General features: G+C 43.6%; 1 protein-coding gene across 1 annotated transcript in view; it reads right to left on the reverse strand.

The window, feature by feature from the left end:
- Window positions 1-14,919, reverse strand: part of erbb2 (erb-b2 receptor tyrosine kinase 2) — a 29,958-nt gene extending 15,039 nt beyond the window's left edge. Inside the window, exons 1-6 of the mRNA XM_035533421.2 lie at window positions 14,554-14,919; window positions 1,694-1,845; window positions 1,302-1,470; window positions 907-1,044; window positions 716-784; window positions 469-584 (exon numbers count right to left, since the gene is read on the reverse strand). Coding sequence (XP_035389314.2) covers window positions 469-584; window positions 716-784; window positions 907-1,044; window positions 1,302-1,470; window positions 1,694-1,845; window positions 14,554-14,629 — 720 coding nt within the window. The 5' untranslated portion in view covers window positions 14,630-14,919. The remainder of the gene's footprint in view (window positions 1-468; window positions 585-715; window positions 785-906; window positions 1,045-1,301; window positions 1,471-1,693; window positions 1,846-14,553) is intronic.
- Window positions 14,920-16,442: the final 1,523 nt, after the last annotated feature.

The raw sequence follows: 16,442 nt of genomic DNA on the forward strand, positions 1-16,442 counted from the left end.
ATGGGGACCTTAAACTAGGTTAAATTATCCTGTTAAAAGCTTGTTTGCAAATCTGTTTCTGTGTGGCGGACTAGCGTAACTAAAATGCATTAGAACACTAATCGCGGCTCTAGATGGTGCTTCACAGCTGCCGTCTTAATTCCCAATATCCATGTCCTTCACTGTCATGTAAAGGTGGTGCCAGGCATATTATTATCACTCTACTGGACAGGCAAGGGAGTGGCTGAGAGGAGATTCCACCCACCAAGTGAGGGAGAGGCTGAGACTCCACCCACCAGGTGAGGGAGAGGCTGAGAAAAGACTCCACCATCTAGGTGCGGGTTCAGAGGAAACCCCACATATCAGGCACCCCTCACTCACCAGGCAGACCCCATCCACCAGACAGACTTCACCCACCACACTGTCCACACCCACCAGGCAGTCCCCACCCACCAGGCAGTCCCCACCCACCGGGCAGACTCCACCCACCAGGCAGTCTGAGTCTTTAGGTCCAGCGCAGCCTGCGGCACACTGCACGTGGCAGCAGTCGCTCGCCTTGGGGCCCTTACAGCGCATACACCCCGAAGCGCAGTCGATGTGGGTCACTACACACACACACACACACACACACACACACACACACAGAGTTTAATTACACTTGGACCTGCTACTGCTAGCTGAATCTTTACTTCTGTCTTGCTAAGTTGGTGTGGGATAAACCCGAGGCAACACTCACGTGTCTGGCAGTCTGTCGCCGTCTCTCCCCAACAGCCTCTGGAGCCACAAGCCGACGAACAATACGGGCCTGCGGGAGACAGAGCGGCGTCACGCCACCACCTTCGCACCTCCCCCTCCCTGCCAGGCCTCCACCCCTCCCTGCCAGGCCTCCACCCCTCCCTCCCAGGCTTTGTCCCCACCCCCACTTACAGTAGGGTGCTGCTGACTGCAGCCACATCGACTTGCCCAGCTGCTGCCCCCCTACAATATCCTTCCAGTCAATCTTCTTGGGGTCAGGGAAACACAGCTGAGGGTTCCCCCGAATATACACGCCTCCCAGTAGGACCTCTGGGGCGGGGTGGGGGTGGGGGTGGGGTGGGGGTTGAGGGAGAGAGAGTTACAATCACCAATCACCACAATCACCAGTTGTAGATCTGGAATTAGATATGGTGGATAATGCCTTCACTGGTAGCTACAACAAACTACAACAAACATTTTGGTCACAAGCCTCCTTTGGACCCTGAGCCATCAACAGCTCTAAATGATTTCGTCAATGCTCCACCCACACTACCTAATGCACCACCCCCAGCACTAGCACAACCCACCTGTGAGGCTGCGGAGCTGTAGCTTCCTGACGCCTGGGTTGTCCAGCACGGCTAGAGAATAGCTCCCGTTGTACAGCTGACTCCCCCGGATAATGCGCAGGCTGTCCAGTGGAAGCACGGGCACGGAGACGCGAGAGATGAACACGTAGCCCTGGACCTCCACGATTCCCTGCAGAGAGTTCAACAACACTGTTAGCACAGTCAACACTGTCACCAGCATCATTAACATCTTTGTCATATTCACTGTCACCGTTAACATCAGCGTCATAATTACTATCAACACCCACATTACATCATTATTACCATCAAGAGATACATATGATTAAACAACATCATATACACACACACACACACACACACACACACACACACACACACACACACTCACTCACCTGCAGGAAGGAAAGGTCTGGTGTCCCTTGTAGGTGTGTGATTTCCAGATTGCCATGGACGACCTGGCAGCCAGTGTAAAGCAGTCGTAACATCTCATAGTGGTTCTGCAGACTGGAGGGTAAGGCTAGCTTCATATCAGTGCCCAGACATACTGCAAAACACACACACACACACACACACACACACACACACACACACACACACAGGCTCATCAGAGTGTGCAGTGAGCTCAAAATTCCGTTCCGGGTACCTTCTAATAATGAACTAAATAAATGGTTCTGTTTCCTGGACCCATGATAAACACCCCATCCAAGGAATGGGCTCCTTGTACTGTATTCATTATCAAATGGGGCAAATCAGGCGCATGAAACCCAATAAAGGCAATTACTTATTTAGATTACAAAAGTAAAAACAAAGAGGTCCTAAGGCTCCTGCAGGAATGGAGCTCACAGAGGAACTATGGGCCATATGTGGACTTGGAGATTTAACCTCTCATTCACCCTCTCATTCAAAACTCTTATTCACCCTCTCATTTACCCTTTCATTCAAACTCTCATTCACCCTCACATTCATCCTCGTTCACCTTCATCCCAGCATTCAAACTCTCATTCACCCTCACATTCACCCTCACATTCACCCTCGCCCTCTCATTGATCTTCTCATTCACCCTCACATTCACCCTCGCCCTCTCATTGATCTTCTCATTCACCCTCACATTCACCCTCACATTCACCCTCTCATTCACCCTCTCATTCACCCTCACATTCACCCTCGCCCTCTCATTGATCTTCTCATTCACCCTCACATTCACCCTCGCCCTCTCATTGATCTTCTCATTCACCCTCACATTCACCCTCACATTCACCCTCGCCCTCTCATTGATCTTCTCATTCACCCTCACATTCACCCTCGCCCTCTCATTGATCTTCTCATTCACCCTCACATTCACCCTCGCCCTCTCATTGATCTTCTCATTCACCCTCACATTCACCCTCACATTCACCCTCGCCCTCTCATTGATCTTCTCATTCACCCTCACATTCACCCTCACATTCACCCTCGCCCTCTCATTGATCTTCTCATTCACCCTCACATTCACCCTCACATTCACCCTCGCCCTCTCATTGATCTTCTCATTCACCCTCACATTCACCCTCACATTCACCCTCGCCCTCTCATTGATCTTCTCATTCACCCTCACATTCACCCTCACATTCACCCTCGCCCTCTCATTGATCTTCTCATTCACCCTCACATTCACCCTATTTTTTCCTCTCATTCAGCTATGTACCTAAATCATTCAAACTAATAGCCTAGTTATCAAACCATGGATTAAGAAATCTATCCATGACCCATGCCAGTTGTCAAAATATAGGCTGATCTCAAACCTTCCCTTTATTTCCAAGATCCCAGAAAAAAGCTTTAGCGCTGAAGCTGATCTCATACCTGAATCAGTCTTTCAGTCAGGGTTTAGGCCTCATCACAGCACAAAGACAGCGTTGATTAAAATAGTTAATGACCTGGGTTATGTCTCTTTGCTTATATTGCTTGATCTCAGTGCAGTATTTGATACTGTAGATGAAAACATTTTACTAGATAAACCTGAAAACGTTGGGATTAAGGGAACAGCCCTTTCCTGGTTAATATCTGACTTAAATGACCTTTATCAGTTTATAAACATAAATTGAGACTTTTCAGCTTCTCCCCGTGTTCTTCCTGTGTTATACCTGTGTCTGTGTGGGTTTCCCCTGGGGTCTCTGGTTTGCTCCCACAGTTCAAAAACATGGCTAGCCCAATAAACTATCCCGCTGTGTGTGTGTGTACGCCCAGTGATGGCTACTGTAATAAAGTGTGATGGTGTGTGTGTGTGTGAGCGTCTGTATGCCTAGCCCTCTCTTCCCTTCCTTCACCCGATTCAGTTCCCCAGGGGCCTGCCGTTTCCGGTTGAGTGCATGTCGTGTGCAACTGGCTGCCACTTCTCAAACGTGTTTCACTGTACTTAACTGTAAAGTGACCTTGGGCTAATTGTAATTGTAAAGCGACCTTGGGCTAATTGTAATTGTAAAGCGACCTTGGGCTAATTGTAATTGTAAAGCGACCTTGGGCTAATTGTAATTGTAAAGCGACCTTGGGCTCCTTGAAAGGCCCTGTATAAATTCAACAAACGGTAAGTTTTGGTGTCCCACAGTGGTCTACTCTAGGGCCCTTATTTTTTTCATTATATATGCTACCGCTGGGTGAAATTATTTGTAACCAATGTGCTAGTTTCCACTGCTATGCTGATGACACATAATTATATGTCTCAGCCAAAACCGACAACAATTATCATCTTAATATTACTGAGGAATGTGTAAAGGACATCAGACACTGGATGCTGAGAAAACATTCTCTCCTTTAATTCTGACAAAACAGAAGTGTTCTTATTAGGCCTATAGGCAGCTAGGAGTATGCACTATGATTATGTAATAAACCTTGATGGTTTCCCAATCACACCATCTTTAACGGTTAAAGATCTTGGCGTAATTATGGATCTGTCTTTCACATGAAGTTCATGTAAATCACATTTCTAAGTCAGCCTTTTTCCACCTCAGGAACATTGCAAAAATTATAATGACTACAATGCACTGAAGGGTCTTACCCCACGGTACTTTAGCAAGCTCTCGGTCAATTATGATCTGTCATGTCTGCTTCGATTGAAAGGTTCAGGCTCTTTATTAGTAAGTAGAACAAGGAAACTACTTCAGAGGTCAGACTCTTCCTACAAAACTCCAAAGCTATGGAATAATCTTGCTGGCAATGTTTGGGACTCAATATTTAAGGCTGAAAATCTGTTTGGTTGAAAACCTTTGTGCTTAGTTAGGCATTTTGTTAAATACCCATCTTAGGTAAAGACGTAGATCTGGGGTTATGATAAGAGTTATGATAAACACAAGTTTGCTGGCTGAGAGTAGCAGAGTTCCTGGGATATTCCAGGGAGCTCTCGTGCCTGTTTCCTTCTGGCTCTATTTGTGCTGTGCTGCCATAGGTAGATCTGTGGGAGACCATCCTTGTGCATTATTTACCCATATTTTACACACTATATTATCTGACCATGCCTAATAATCTGTCCTCTCTTCTTGCCAAAGTACTTCTTCTCTGCATCTACTCACCTACTCGCATGTTCTTTCTGAGTCTCAACCCCTTCCCATGCTGTGGCTCCTCCCATTCCTACCAGTCCCACCCACTTCTCTGTTGCCTTGGATCCCACCCCTCCCAGAACATCGCAAAGGCTCTAGGCTGACCGGAGTCTGCTAGGTTGGATATCAGGCAGCTGTTCCTGAGTTCTTCCTGCACCAGATGGGTTTCAAACACTTAGACAAGGACTTCTAAGAACCCAGATTTCTACTATTGTTTTTGTTATTTTGTTTCTGTTGTGCTGACTGGTGTCTACTAGACGAGGAAGGGCTCTCCCTCTGAGAGATCAGTCCTCATACTCTTGGGGAGTTTATCCTTGCCCTTGGTTTGCTCACTTGGGGCTTGGACACTGTAAAGTTGCTTCGTGACAATAGCTCTTGTAAAAAGTGCTACATAAAATAAATTTGACTTGACACACACACACACACAGTCTCGTTTACTATCTTTGTAGGGACCTTCCATTGATATAATGACTACTGTAGCTATTTAATGCTACATCTACACCCACACCCACACTCACACAAAAATGGAACTGGTATCATGTGGGAAAAGCCAGGTGGATGTTCCCAACCCTCCTGTAGGGCTAAGACCATAATCCACAGAAGATATGGCACTCTTATCATGAAAGGTCTAAGTGTGTGTGCACGTCTGGCAGCGTGTCTGTCTTCTTTTGCCTCCTGAGAGCCCTGCACTAATTATCTTCAAAAAGTGTGTGTGTGTGTGTGCATGCGTGGGCAAGCATACTGCCCTACATTCAGTGTAGACCGATGTCTCCTGTAAAACCATTTTCACAAGAAAAGACTCACGCAGCCAACCAGTGTAGGATGAAAACTGACTGAATGTTAATAATTGTAGACCAGCCGAGGGTCCCACACACACCCCACTAGCACCCAAGGGTCAGGCTCGTCACTCTGTCACGAATGTCTATAACATCATCATCATCTTCTTCATCATATTATCTGTCTAATTCATTTTATGGCCATAGTGGGAATAGGGTGAGAAGCAGAGGCCCAGCCACTCCTGAGGGATGCCCTTGTGTTTCTCTGTAATGAATGATGTCAAAGACCTTCTAATGGACATATTTCTACACTACAGTGGCAACATTTGAGACATGACACATGCAGGTGTAATGTTGTCGCTGGCCCGAGTGCCGGTGGGCGTGAAACAGGACGCACAGACTCCCTCGAAGTGAAACATTTCTTAACATAAAACATGTAGAACAATGGCACTCACACACAACACTAACGACAGACACGACTTATACATTTATCTAAACACAGACCACAATCACATCTAACAAATGACTATATACGCACTAACATACATCAGCGAACAAACAATGGCCAACGGTGAGGCACGCACTGACGAGGGTTTGAGTAGACAAACACACATTAACACGTAACCCCGTACAGGTGCGTGCCTTCACGGGGGTGTGGCTACAAACATGGGTGAACCCCCCTGCACGCGGCAGGCCGTACCACGTGACTTGTGGGGGGTGGGGAGCGTCCTGTGACAGCAGGATTGTACCTGGAATTGATCAATAAAAGTATGCCTATAATTCCTGAAGATTTAACAGAAGAACATATTTGGAAGTGCGCTGTGAACATAAGCAGTGTGTGTTTGCTCTGTTTCCTGGAGAAACAGATACCAGAGTGCAATGTTAACAACAGGCATCTATGCCATCTCAAACAGAAGAAAAGACCCCTGTCCTGCCTGCTGTGCATGTCTTATTTCCATTTCCATTCATGGCATTTATCAGTCAGAGTGACTTACAGAAATTACTTATCTACTCAAAGTATCCTTAGCTACCACAAATAAGTTACAGTCAAGAAATGCCCTTAACCGAGACACGGCCAGAACCAACCGTCAGTGGCGTTACCTAAAATTAGAGACACAATACGATACTATAAAATACAACACATTTTGAGAGAGATTAGTAGACAGGACAGGTTGACTGCAAATATAAAACCTTATATAATTATATAACCTTATATAATATAAAACCAAAGGCTGTTCCAACCAACTGGGCTCTAGGATGAAGAACAGTCTAGATGCACGACCCACCCCCCACAACTCGTCCTCCTAAAATTCCCTCAGAGGGTTATCTGTGTGTGTGTGTGTGTGTGTGTGTGTGTGTGTGTGTGTGTGTGTGTGTGTGTGTGTGAGGGCCGGCTGGTAGCCTTGAATAGAATCCCAGACACTTCCTCTCGTGCTCTCTGCCCCCATACCCTGCCCCCCTCTCTCACTTTTTCTGTCTCCTCTCTCCCTCTCAATTTATTCCTCATTTCTTTACCCTCTTAAATTTGACTTCTCTCTTTCCTCTTCCGTCTCTCTTTTCTTCTCTTTATCTTTTTCCCTGTGTCAGTCTGTGGTTTCCGCATTATGTGTGTGTGTCCCCCCACCACGACGTCACTGGCACTCTTAACCTTGGTCTCATGCACACTAACACCCCACATGCTAGCTACACAGCACTCCTGTATCTTAGTAACAACATTCGCAGTCGTCCCAGAAATCTGGCCAAGTCAATGAGCACACGGGCATAAATGTCCTCCCTCTCTCATATACACACACGTGCGCACACACACAGTACATTCTAAAACTCAAAGAGGGAAAAAATGAAGAACGTACATACATTTCAACCTAGTTCTGCAACACACGCGTGCGCACGCACACACACACACACACACACACACACACACACACACACACACACACAAAACAATACATACCAGAGACCAAAAGACAATACCTTTAAAGACACATCATCGCTAAACAAAGGCTATTACTGTCTTAGGAAATCTTGATTTTGTCTGGTCCAGTAAATCACTTTGCTAGCCACTACAAAGGAAATGAAAGAGGAGGGAGACACACTGCATACCATTAAGTCTGGTGTGTGTACCATGTTTAATGCATTTTTCAAATATAATTACAGAATTCTTGAATTGGCTGTCAGATTAAGAGTTCATAGCTTCAGCCTCTCAATGCAACAAAACAAACACCGAATGCGATCTTCATTACATAAGGTAATCATCGCATAATCATCGTGATTTTTTCAAAAACAGATATGCCTGGACGTCCACAGCTGGGGGGTTGTTGGCTAACCGTTGAATGCAGAAGAGCAGTGTATGTAAATTAGCACTATTTACCTGCACTGTGCCAAAAACCTGCCACACCTGTACTTGGCAGCTGGCCAGACAGCAAGCCGTCTCCCGGCACTGACCTCTCTGCAGCACATATCGTCATAGCTGCCAATTATGTCTAACTGCTGCTGCCACAGAGGGTGATATGCTCCATGACCAGTCCAGAGCATTGCTGTACTGTACCGGGACCAGCTTGCCTCAGTTAAAGTCCCCTCAATCATATTAACAGGAGTTGCAAAACTGGCCTCAGACCTGTACAGAAAAAATAACTTCTGCCATCACCAAGTGGCCAACCCGAGCACTTGGGATAAGGAGTCTCTCAAAGCAGGCCTGCTGTGTTCGCCTTTAACGTGTGCAGAATGCTAGAGAGAACAATGTAGTTGTTTGTTTCAAACCTTTGACAATTAACAAAATAGGAATTTAACAATTTGGTGATTGCATAGTTCTTCACAATTTTTTCTTCTCTCCTTAATCCTCCCCCTCCTTCCTCATCTCTTACTCCTGAGGATATCACCACCTTCTCTGAGGAGAAGGTTGCAGCAATCCGCCAGTCCTTTTCCTCTGTTCCCACCCCTCCAACCAACGTGCATTCCCCAACATCCAACCCTCTGACTTCTTTTTCTCCTCTCTCCTCATACAAAATTCTTCAACTCCTGACTTCCAGCAATCCGACTACATGTCTGCGGGATCCGATTCCTTCCGCTCTGTTCCAGACAATCGCAAGAGATCCTTTCATCTCTGTTATCTTCAACAACTCCTTATCTTCTGGATACGTGCGAACTGCATTAAAAACTGCCAGGGTGGTACCAAACCTCAAGAAGGCCACACTTGACGGCTCCAGCGTTACCAACTACAGACCAGTATCACTTCTCTCTTTCCTCTCAAAAGCCCTTGAACGAGCAGTTTATAATCAATTGTCTCTTTTTCTCACCCAGAACCAGCTGCATGATCCCAATCAGTCTGGCTACAAACTGGCACATTCTACAGAAACAGCCTTCATAGCAGTGATGAAAAAACTTCATGCTACTAAAGCTGCCAAACTGTCATCTGGTTTGACTCTTCTAGACCTTTTGGCAGCCTCTGACACAGTGTTCTCTGCAGGTTTGGTGTGACTGGCTCTGCTTGGAGATGGTTTCAGTCTTATCTGGAGGGATGATCCTATCAGGTGACAGGCAGCGCGACTGGTCTTCAATCTTTAGAAGTTCACAGATGTTACTCTACTGCTGCGCTCCCTTCATTGGCTCCCAGTAGTTGCACACATCAGATTTAAAACCTTGATGCTTGCCTACAAAGCCAAAAATGGACCAGCCCCTTCATACATGAGGTCACTGGTCAAAACCCGATCCGTACCTCGAGTACTTCGAACCTCAAGTATGGCTCGCCTTGAAATACCTTGCTTTAGGTCTCATAGATGACAAGCATTGAGACTATTTTCTGTCCTGGCTCCAAGATGGTGGAATGACCTCCCACTTGCTGTCCGGACAGCAGAGTCCCTTGCAGTCTTCAAACGCAGACTGAAGACCCATCTATTTGCAGAATATTTAAAGGACAACTGACTCTGCTCCCTTATTGACTGACTAATTTAGGACTTATTGTAGGGTACTGTTTATGTTGTTTAACAAAATCTATCACTTATTGTTTATTGCACTTATCTTTGATTAAGAGAGACCATATGTATTTTGTACTTCTAGGCATCAGCATTGATCCCTGTATTTCTACAGAATTCTAGATCATTTGTATGTTGGACTCTAACCTACTGCACTGTACTAGGATATATTCTATGAGTAAATGACAAAGCAATTTTGTAAGTCGCTCTGGATAACAGGGTCTGCTAAATGCCGTAAATGTAAATTTAAATGTAATGCGTGTCTTTAAAACATCCATTAGCAGCAGGCATTCAACCAAAGAGAAAAATAATTTGAGTAAAATAACTAATATTCATATTAAATGTATCTTCCAGAACCATAGCAACCAGGATAAACCTTGTATGCACATGTGACTTCTCATATTCTCTAAAATGACCTTTTAATATTATTGCACTACTTTTTGCAATTACAGTTATAATAATGAATTGGTTGCTATTCTTCTTAGACACTTAGGGAACCAGATTGAAAAAGCCTGAAATTAGCCTGATCAGTACACATTCACACACACAAATGCACAAACACACACAATCATTGAACAAACGAGTATTGCTCAACCAACAGGAAGAACAGGATCTGAACTAGGTGCCGTGTGTGAGTACGCCAGTGATGCATGTATGTACACATGCACCCACAAACGTGCCCACGCGCACGCACACAGAGCTCGAGCTCCTGTTCACTGTGCTCTTTAAACAAAACACAGAGATGCATACAGGCACAGAGTTTTTAATGAAGCACTCATCTTGACCATAGAGGTTCCGTAATGTTCCAAAAGCAGGAACTACGGCTGCACAATATATCATTTGCTAATCGATATTGCAATATAGAAATGTGGTATACAGATATCACAGAAGGATGCAGTATGCAATGAATTAGCAAATAACAAATCACAGCGCTTCTTCTCATATGTTGGGAAGATTCTAGGCAGTCTCAGACACTGCAGATGAGCGTGTCTTTGGGTGTTTCAAAAAAATCACAGCAGTCTCATGATCCAACACACATAAATTGTTTTTGTAAAAATACTACAGGATGATCTTTAGTCATATTACATCAAGGGATCACCACTGGATCTTTATTATATTGCAAAGAATACCACAATCACAATATAATTAAAGTATAGTATTTTTCTCCATATTGTACAAACTTATAAAGACCCTTAAACAGGGCCAACCAAATCTTACCCTCTTTAATGTAACTTATATATGTATCAATTAGTTGAGTTAAACCATTAAAAATGAACTTTATGATATCATCTTCATCATTCAAAAACTATTTTGATATTGTTTTATTTATTCAGCTTAATAAGCATTCGTTTGCATGATGAAAAAAAAACTTTTATGGTGATGGTGTGTGCTCTAAGACTTGCTTTTAAACATGTCATTTCTGGAGTCATAATTTAAATCATATTACAGCTGCAGTATATTACAACGTTATCACAATCTAGTGCTGAATCCATACTGATAAACTCTACAGCTACCTAGCTCTGGAAATGAAATATGAAATATGATGTAACCCCAAACAACACTGCACCTCCATTTACAAATGATTTAGAACACACTTGCTGACAGCTGCGCAGGGCCAGGTGTCACTCAAATGGCCATGCCAGTGAATTCGTAGCTTTGAATTCATGCCAGTGAATTCTGCACACTAAAGTAAAAAGCATGGTGCAGGCACTGTAGCACACCCCTATGTCATCCCATCAGGCAGGTTCACTAAAGGGGAAATATTTGTACTCAGCAGTTTTAGTTTAGTTGTCACAAAACCTGATTCCATCAAGCTCATACACTGAAAAAACCCCCCTACTTGGCTAATATTGATAAACAAATTACACTGCATTAAGCATTTCAGGCTAACAGCAGAGTATATATAGCACAGCAATAATAGGTAGCATAATTGCTACCTATTAACATACCATAATATTCAAAGTTCTTTATTTTAAACATCTCTGTGCTAATAACGGCAAGCATATTATTAGAATGTCCTTAAAGATGTATAGGCAATATACAAGCCTAGTGTCTCAAGATAACACACATGGGCTAAGAAGCTCTGCAGGATGGCACAAAAGCACAGTCAGGTTGAGTCTACATCACAGTCTAGTACTGTAGTACTCTGTTTCAGAAGTCCCCCTAAAGTAATTTGGCCATGTCTTACATTAAATGCAATATGGATTTGTGTGGAATTTTGTCCCACACATCAGCCAAACTCCAATCACAGAGTTTATTTAAAAACCAAAACAAAAAAGTATTTTGTTTTAAACCATCACAGAAAAAGATAATTTAGAAACACTCTTGGTTCTCCCTGGGAGAACCAATTATCTTTATGAAACACGTGTCTCCAAAATCTAGGGCCAACAGTCACATACCACCACGGCACAAAAAAAGACTTGTTTTGCTGAAACACATTTCTGTGTCTCACTCAGTTCAGTAGTCCTTGGCATAGGTAGCACAACTGGGTGTGTGTGGTGACATTCTTTTCTTAAGAGCATTGTTTGGGGGGGCCCTGTAGACTTAGCTGTAAAGAACACTGAGATATAGCTACTGAAGCGTTCTTTTACAATCAAGCTCAGATGTGCTGCTATAGGTTGTAGCTGTGATGTTCAAGGCTGGATATCTACTGGTCCCTAGTGTATATTCTAGCCACATGAATGCGAACGACTCTTACCACATTAATGTATTATTATTATTCAGGCGATTAATGTCCTGCAAACTGTAAATGGTAGTTCAACTATTACGGGAAAATTAAACCAACCAACCAACAAAAAGATTGAGTATGCATTTACAGTTACATTTATGTCATTTAGCAGATGCTGTTATCCAGAGCAACTTACAAAATTGCTTTGTCATTTACTCATAGAATACATCCTAGCCAGTACAACAAGTTAGAGTCAAACATACCAATGATCTAGAATTCTGTAGAAATACAGGGATCAATGCTGATGCCTAGAAGTACAAAATACATAAGGTCTCTCTTAAACAATAAGTGTAATAAACAATAACTGCTAGAGTTTGTTAAACAACATCAGTGTAATAATCAATACCCTACAATAAGTACTAATTTAATCAGTCAATATAGGAGCAGGCTCAGTTGTCATTTAAATATTCCACGAATAGATGGGTCTGCGTTGAAGACTCTCCTGTCTGGACAGAAAGTGGGAGCATGCAACTCACACAACCTTTTAATATAATATTCCAGGAATGTAACAGCAAAACAACGTATAGCGACAACTCTCTCATTTTGCAGTTTTGAAAGTGGGGAGAGCGAATAAGTAATAACTCTACTAAATGAATTAAAACCTTTGGCATTGTTTATTGCGCCCGGCTGGTCAACAGCTTGTCACGCACTTCAGCTGAGCTGATGAACTTCTCAAGAACACCGAGGATTGCTCAGCTGACTGCGTACCGAAAATACTTCGCTGGAACAATGCACAGTGAAGTCTTGGCTTATTCAATGCATATTCAATTGTTTAATTCAATAAGGTGTACGCAAACAAGCACGCGTGCACTCGCGCCTAAATCTACACGCAGCATCAAGTTTGTTACGTGAGCAGTGAGAACCCTGACAGTTAGTGTTTAAACTAACGACCTTTGAAACACCTTTCGATCAGGCGTCTAGAAGGAGTATGTGTGTGTGTGTGTGTGCGCTGTGTACGAGTGCGAGCTCCAATTATTTATTTATTTTTTTATTTACATTTCAGCACTATATGTAACAATTTATGCCTTTGCTGCATGTTACTGAACCCCATGCAACACGTGCACTTTGCACAACGGAGAAACGTTTAAATAACCCACAATCGTGCTATTTACACAACAGTAAAAGGTCATGATACAAACAAAACGTAAAGGGGAACTTTAATGAAAAAAAACCTCGAAATGTAGTAAGGGAAACTGCTGAACCATAGCGCTAATCTGATCTTGCTTGTTGCATCTTTGGTCGCATCATTTTTGTTTCTGGGAACACTGAAATCAAAGCCATGGCGATGTTCTTTTAACAAGCACTGATTCTCTTTACCTAAGCACATTTGCAGTACATATGAGAGCAATGTGTAAATGCAAAATAAGGTGCATATCAAAAGGCAGTTTATTACAGATACTGTGTTTAGCCTACCTTTACTTTTTAAATTCCCTGCACGATGGAAGCAGTACTCAATAAAGCGGGGTTTGTGTTGGGGAAAATCCTATCTAGCAGGTGCAGGGTTAGTGAATGTTTCCAGTTACACACAGTAGTAGTCTAAACATTACAAACATATTTATCAGTGTTAACCGAGGCCAGCGATGAAATGCATGTTGCCATTTATAACATTATGCACAGCTGAAAAATACTTATTTTGTTATCTGCTTTTATTAATAAAGTTTTGATTTTCACGTCTGACCTCCGTTTGTTTATCTTCTATCTAACCCAACTAACGATATACCTTCAGCTTTGTTTACAATGCACATGATTGCGGGTTGTCACGATCACAGGCTTACTGTTAGTCAGAAGTTGCAAAGCGAGTTTGCTGGACACACTTCACTAAAACTCCTACTGTGCACGTAATCTACTCCCACCTAACCTCGAAACTATCGGGAATTCAGGGTCCGGAATTCCTTGGAAGTTTCCAAAGTCCGTTGGCTCTGGCGATTTTCCAGCTGCCGTGGGTTTGGTGACTGTGCCGTCCGTGCGTGAACGGTGATCTGCGTTATCTATAGTGGTTAATAAATCGCGAGGCTCCACAACGCAGCTCGAGCCGAGTGACGCAGCCTTCGCGAAGTAACGACTGTCGTCGCAACCGAAGCCCAAGTCGCTCGCTGACCGACTCTGTCGGCCCTGGTAAAACCCGTGTTTGTAATGCCGTTCAGCGGATCACGTTTCCTTCATGAAGCTGGGTGAGGAATTTAGAGTCAGGAATATGTCAAGATGACTCACCTTCTCTGCCCGCGGTTCTCGTAATTCCCAAAATCACCAGGATCCAGACAAACTGAAAACTTCTTGCCGCCTCCATCTGTTTCGACCACCATTAGTCCATAATCTTTGATTCGTTACCTTGCAATGCCTTCGGCGAGACTCAGCTCTCTGATTCAGTGTTTCGGTATTTACGTAAAGATGCGTTTAAAAATATTCTCGTATTTTTCCTTCGACTCTATACAACTTCCTGCCAAGATCCAGTGCGCTCAACTTGTCAGTATCGGTAGTAACGCGTGTTCCAGGCGCGCTCCCGTGGAAGACCTAGGCGGGGCATTGGCACTCACGGACGATTGACTCCAACAGGCCGCCGCTCAAAGTCAAGCAGGCTGCCAGGCTGGGACGCTATTGTGACTGTGCAGTCGACTAACTGAGCAGTACATTAAGCCTGGCCCAACCAGTTTACTCATGCGCGTTTTTACAGATTGTTTTGTTAACTGCTACCGTACCATGTTTGTTTATGGTGCATTTGTTGACAATTTTGTCATTTTGATTTTATTTCTAACTTTGTGGGGGCTTGTTACTTTATGCATTGCTGTAAATAATGCTATGCACTAACCTTAACCCTAGTTTACAAAAAAAAAAAAAACCCAAACAAAAAAACATCTTTTGCCTCTTTAAAATTTCCAATAAAAGCCTAAAACATAGAAACAGAATATATAATTAAATGTGTGGAAAAATATTCCAACAATGTTAAAATATTCACGATTCCATCACCATAGATACGTTTGGTCATCTCCCCCGTCCCCCCGGCATTTAACTGGTGCATCTTACTGAGAACTGGGACTGCTTTAAGCCCAGTGCATGGTATGTCTCGCCCCATACTGATCACAAGCCCATTTGTATGTGGGAGTCAAAAGACGGAGGAAGAATATACTCCATTCACGCAAAACTCTCCAGCCACCTCCCACACGCTACAGGGCCAAAAGTGTGTGTGTACACGCGTGTGTGTGTGTCTCATAACTGCTGCGTCCTACTCCAGCTTGTCTTTTTGCTTGTAGATTTTTTTATTGTAGTTGTAAGGCACTTGGAATGTTTGAAAGGTGACTAACCAACGACCTTTCCTCTATGTGGATTTTCGAAGACTGCACTATTCGCCAGACTGGTCGATGTCAGACATAACGTATGACAAATGCCAGCAATCACATCATCAAACGTACTGATTACACAATTACAAATGCAATTCAAAAGCACATCTCTAAATGTTTATTTCATTAGTCAATAATGTAGAGTACATGAGTTATACAGGGCTTTTAAACCCCACCCCACAGGGCCACAGAACATGGCTTCTAACAGCTTCATTAACTTCACTTACTCTGTATTTTTAAGTAGGCCAAATCATACTTAATATATCCAACGGAAACATTACTAATTAATTTCACCAGACTCCATCTCATGAACCTTTTTCAGTATAAAAAGAAAATGTAAAACTCAACACAGCATTATATGGTCAAAGTTACTGTTTGGTTTTGTTGAATTCCAACTTGTAACCTGCTGTAAAACACCTCCATTTGATAGGCTAAAAGACATGGTGTGGTCCAAGGTTGTGCCATGTTTAAATGCACATGCTGTACGTAAGCACTGGCATATTGTATGAGAGGGCACCCATTTAGCGTCAGTCCTGGGTGAAGAGATTGGGGGAAGGCATCTGCTGCTCGTGGTGCCGGGGGCGGTACACACTGTGACCTTAGCCTGGTATTCCATCATCAGCTCTTCCTAGAAACCACCACCTCTTGACGCTCTACCTGGGTGTGGGAGCAGGACATGGCAGGCCTTTGGAGACTGTGCAGCATAGCTTCCCACCGGGCTCGTGACAGACTGGTGACAGATTTCGTCCAGCCACGAGGCACCTC

This window comes from Electrophorus electricus, chromosome 15 (genome assembly GCF_041902795.1).
Source record: "Electrophorus electricus isolate QZ-2024a chromosome 15, ASM4190279v1, whole genome shotgun sequence".
Taxonomy (NCBI): Eukaryota; Metazoa; Chordata; class Actinopteri; order Gymnotiformes; family Gymnotidae; genus Electrophorus; species Electrophorus electricus.